The sequence below is a fragment of the Endocarpon pusillum genome, assembly GCF_000464535.1.
Source record: "Endocarpon pusillum Z07020 unplaced genomic scaffold scaffold1727, whole genome shotgun sequence".
NCBI lineage: Eukaryota > Fungi > Ascomycota > Eurotiomycetes > Verrucariales > Verrucariaceae > Endocarpon > Endocarpon pusillum.
The window spans coordinates 1-5202 of NW_006916064.1; the positions used below are offsets into that span (position 1 = coordinate 1).

The 5202-nt window shown below is 40.6% G+C and overlaps 1 protein-coding gene across 1 annotated transcript; it reads left to right on the top strand.

Annotated features, from left to right (window-relative positions):
- Positions 1-651: 651 nt before the first annotated feature.
- EPUS_09500 (uncharacterized protein) lies at positions 652-1533 on the top strand (the record flags this gene model as incomplete). The annotated part of the gene is made up of 1 exon (XM_007802603.1): positions 652-1533. One exon carries the CDS (start codon positions 652-654, stop codon positions 1531-1533), a length of 882 nt encoding a protein of 293 aa, XP_007800794.1.
- Positions 1534-5202: the final 3669 nt, after the last annotated feature.

Sequence of the window (5202 nt, forward strand, 5' to 3'; positions counted from 1 at the left end):
ATTAGAAGCTTAAAATTATGTCTCTAAAGCTACTAATAAGCAGAAAAAAGACACTAAATACCTTAGTTTTAAAGTAAGCATTAAGATAAGCTAGCAAAAGCCTTAACTCTATACTATTAAAGACAAGCTAAATATAAATTATATTAATAAAATAGTAATAAAGCTATAAACAGCTTATAATTATACATCTTAAGCTTCTTTATACATTATTTTAATTATAAATTTTAAGGCTAAAGATTAGCCTAATAAAGATAATATTTTTATATATAATAAGAAAGACTTGCCGCTTATAAGTTCTTATAAATAAGCTTATAATAAGGCTAGAACTACTTTAAAATTAAAGAAGCTATAAAAGAGTACTTTAATATATTAATAAGCAGCTAAGGTGGCTTTCTATATTATTATATTAAATCTAGCTATTAAGATTAGTTATCAACAGAATTGCAACACTTTCGCAATGCACAGTATCCTCTACATAACATATTTGGTCAGTCCTTGGTTCGGTTGATTTGAGGCTTTGTCCTCGCGTCTGTATGATTAACCATCACGAAATGTATTTGAACTGCGTTTTCTCCCAACTCTCTGCCTCGAATCTCCAGAACCCACTCCAGAACCCACTCTAGAAATCCATTGCAGAAATCTACCCCGACAATGACTTTCGTTACAAATACGGGCACTCTCATCTCAACCAGCAAAAGGGCGGATCGCCCAAAACCAAAGTTTCTAGAAGCTGCCACCATAGAGGCTCAATGGGGGAATGATGGGCTTGTTGAGCCAGGGTACGTCTTGGTCGCTTACAGCATCGGAGATGAAACGTACCTAGGAAAGTCAGCCGTCCGAATATTTCGTCCAACTGCACTACTTCTCAAGTTAGAAGAGCTTTACGATGTTATCCCGGTCCCGAAGGCTCAATTGAGGCCTCTCTATGAAGAGGGTTTAACAATTGCCCCAGATCCCCTCCCAGAGGGTACCTACGTGAAGCAACCTCGGTACTGTGAGTACGATCCGAACTACCCAGAATTGCTTCCTGATACAATTATCAGCGAAGCACGGAACAACGAGTTACTGTTATCCAATCCTCATCCCAACATTGCTAAATACCACGGTTGTCAGGTCAAAGATGGTTATATTACAGGTCTCTGTTTTGACAACTATCGGCCATTATCATTGGTAGTTGATCCCGACCATAAAGGCAAGCTACTCTTTGATGCTGACATGCGGCCTCTAAAAGATTTGAATCTGTACCTACAAGGTATTAGAGATGGAATCAAACACCTGCATTCTCTTGGCATGGCTCATAATAACTTGGCCCTTCATTCTGTGGGCATCCGTCCTGGGTCAAACGATGATATGGCAATTATTGCAGAACTCGAAATGTGTCAACGTTTCAACACACCAATAGAGAGAGATTCCAGGGTGGAAGATTGGTCTGATCTAACAATCAACGCATCTCTTCCAAGTAACGATACAGATGCGATCGAAGAACTGGAGCGATATCTGACAGGCGACAAAAACTACAGATTCGGGGCATGATGCTAGAACTTTCATCTGGCATTCTTTCATCTGAACGCATTCTACCGAAACTCTGGTCGCAGCCACGATGAACGGAGAGATCTGGAACATTGGTTCTCATCTGACATCTTCCGTCTAGCACTATTTCCCGCAACTCTAGTCTCGGGTATGTAAAGGCCAGAGGTCTGGCACCTTGCATGCAGCTATCACCTGCGTCCCTTTGTCCATCACGCTTTCCTCAAACTGGGGAACGGAGAGATCAGGGAGAGTTTGCCTCATCTGGCGTTCTTTTGTCTCAACCCACTTTGTTCTGGAGAATTTCCCTCATTTCGTCCCGGAAGGTTTCCTTTATCTGGCGTTCTTTGTTTCAACTCGTCTTGTCTCATTTCTTCCATCTAACATCTGTGCCTCGCACAGCAGAATAGACTCACTCGGAGCGCATCGCAGAATATATGAAGCCCCACTCCCAGAAATTCAGACACCTCCTGTGCTTCTAATTTAAACGAATAATTTTCTACTGTCACCATCTCAAGCTCTACTGATTCGCTGCATTACTTTAACCATCCGCTGTGGCCTTCATTCTGTGAGAAGGAGATGTGTTATTATTTCCTTGACGGTAAAAAGGGGTGTGATTGTGTTGAAAACACTTGCCCGACATCCGGAGAGCACCAAAGAAAAACACCAATAGAATGGTGCAACAGGCCGCCGCCACGTCGCACAAGAAAGCCCCAGACACCAAGAAGCCTATCACCACAAAACCATAATCCGGAAAGGGACCTCACTCTCGGTGAGGAAAAGTGATTGCCTCATTTTCCGACATTAGCGCGAAACAGGGTGATACCAGTCTCTCTCTTCTGTCGGCAAGTGGAGGCGGGGAAGCACGTTAGTTTGCGAGGAGGAGGAAACAAAGACAGGTGGAAGGTGGAAAGGAGGAGAAGGGGAAAGGGGAGAGCATGCGAACTTTTTCTGGGGTTTGGCGCCGGAAGGGGAAGGGGACGGCTCGGGCCTTGGCCCATTCTCTACAGTAACTACCGTTAGTTAGTTGGCGGGTTACTGTTCGCTTTTTCTGTCGGTGTTTACTCCTTGTTGCCCGCTTCCTTTCTTGCTGCGTTTCACCTCCGCCCACACACCTTTACTTCCCCACTCAAGAATTCACGGTTCAGCTCTAGCCCTTCACAGCGTACAATGACAGCCCAGTTCTGTGGTGGGGACAATGGCCCAGAACGTCGGCAATTTCGGACAGAAAATTAGGTCGCTGTTGCAGAGTTCAAAGACAAAACAACCGTCACGACGGCTCCCATGGAACGAGAGATGGAGATATCGGCATGCTGGCGAAAGACTAATTCCAGTGTATCCATCAAATCAAATAAATCAAATCTTGACCCCCATTTGATTTGCTCACCTAATACCAGACGTCGATTTTGATTGATTTGACTTATTGGTCACATAGAGTCAAATATTAGTAAGCAATGTTTTGTTAAGGGAACTGCGTTATCGTAAATTCATCCCACAAAGAAAGTCTTGTCAGACTTTTTTTCTCATCAAAAATAGCCCTGAATATCATCTCTCTAATGGGAAAGCACCGCAGAGCTCAAGTAATTTGATGAAGTGGATAAATGGAATTCTATCTACCTGCAGAATCCACTGAAGTCCTCCTGGCCCTTATAACATGCACCGTGCTTGGCGGTCATAACATTATTCCTAGGGCCTTCTCTATAGGGCAGTTATACTAATGGCTATATCCTATTTATTATATATGTACAGCCATTGCAAGCGTAGCAAGATGCAAAGGCCACATCTTATAGCCTAGCGCTACTATTATAAGGGCTACAGAGCGTAGAGACTATATCTTATTATAAGTGCATTAGTGATATAGGGATTGTAAGGGCTTTTCCTTAAGTAAAGGAAATGCCTACTGAGGCTTAGGGGCGCAGGAATTAGTTTACTGTTATCCATACACCTACCAGTTGTCAATGATGCCAAGACTCATCTCCAAGTGCCCTCTATAAGGCAGGTATGCCAGAGGCCACATCCCGTATGCTATATGCGTAGTACTATCGCAAGCGTTGCGAAGTGTGGTGGCCACATCCCGTAGTCCTACGTTACTACTGCAGGGGCTACGAAGCGTGGAGGCCACATCCCGTTATGAGTGCATCTGTGTTATAGGGATTGCAAGGGCTTTCTCTTAAGTAAAGAGAATGCCCTCTGAGACTAAGGGGCTTAGAAACTAGTTTACTGTTATCTATACACCTACCAGTGGTAGTAATCTAAGTCACTGTTGTTGTACCAGTGCTCTGCCAGTGCTCTTTATTCTGCCAGTCAAAACCTTACACTTAGCCCTGACTAGTATAGCTAAGGTGATATATTTGTTTCATTTTCTGAACAGATGCTATATTCTATATTAGATAATGCAACAAGTATTGTCAGAGTTGATTACCTATAGGATACAAACTTTTTCTTTAGTATCAGAAATAGGATCTCGCTGACAACATGTAAATCTAAAGTAATAATCTTTTCTTATTTTGTTTTTAATCTTTTCTATCCCCTCCGTACCTGAACAGGGGTGTAGAATGTGCCAATTAACGCTGTCGATCACTGCGGGGAGGCTCAAAATGTCAATAAACACCCTATTTGGGCCAGTTGAGGCCGTATTATCTAGCAATTGACTCCAATTGAGTGATGATATTGTGCCCAGCACTCTCCTTCGATACAGAGCCAAATCTGGCACTTTGAGCACTCATAATGAGTGTGTGAGCCTTCTAAAATAGCCGTAGAAATGCCATTATTAGCTGAGCGTGTAGTATCTGTTCCAAATGCGCGTTTGGGTGCCCTTTTACGTGTACAGCCTGGCGGATGAAGCTTTCCCTATTGACATCGTCCGCCGGCTTCTTTTGTATGAGTTTGTGGTGTCTTTGAAGTACTATAGTTGGTAGAGATTGTGTGAATCCTCCTTCTCCTTGGTTTTATTATTCAAATAGAGTAATTAAGAGGAGAAAGCCTTTATGAACTCTCTATAGCTATTATGTGTATACTATACGTTTGCTATATGCGTTAGAGAGCTCTATAGCTATAGCAAATACACATTAATATGAGCAACATTAATAAGGAAGTAGATTAAGAGCATCTGTGTACGATAACTTTGCTTATAATAGCAAGTAAATACTGCTTATAACTAATTAGCTTAATCTACCCCCTTTATATAATGGTTATAGTTATTAATAGCCTTTAGAATAAAGAGATCCTTAAAGAGTAAGCTCTTAAATACAGAGTCAAGGATATATTAATTTTCAAAGAAGATTTTAAGGCATTTGCACGTTTATTAGATTTAATCTTCTATATAATAGAGGCTATAAGCAATTATAATAGCATAAATAGCCTTATTATCTGACTAAATAAAGGCTAGAGTATTATTATTAATAACTTATACTATTATAGAATCTTAGAGAAGCTTATTATTATTAATAAAATAGCGTTAAAGTTATAAAGACATATTAATAGCCTTTTTTTATATAGTTTCTATATAGTAAATACTTATTACTAAGAGGTACTAAGCTACTAGTATATTTAGAAAGAGGTTATTAAAATAAATACAGAATTTCTGCTTTAGTAGTTATATAATAAGGCGTAAAACAAGCGCATAAATTAATATAAAAAGAGCGCTTTTTTTAGTATCTAAATTTACTTTTATAT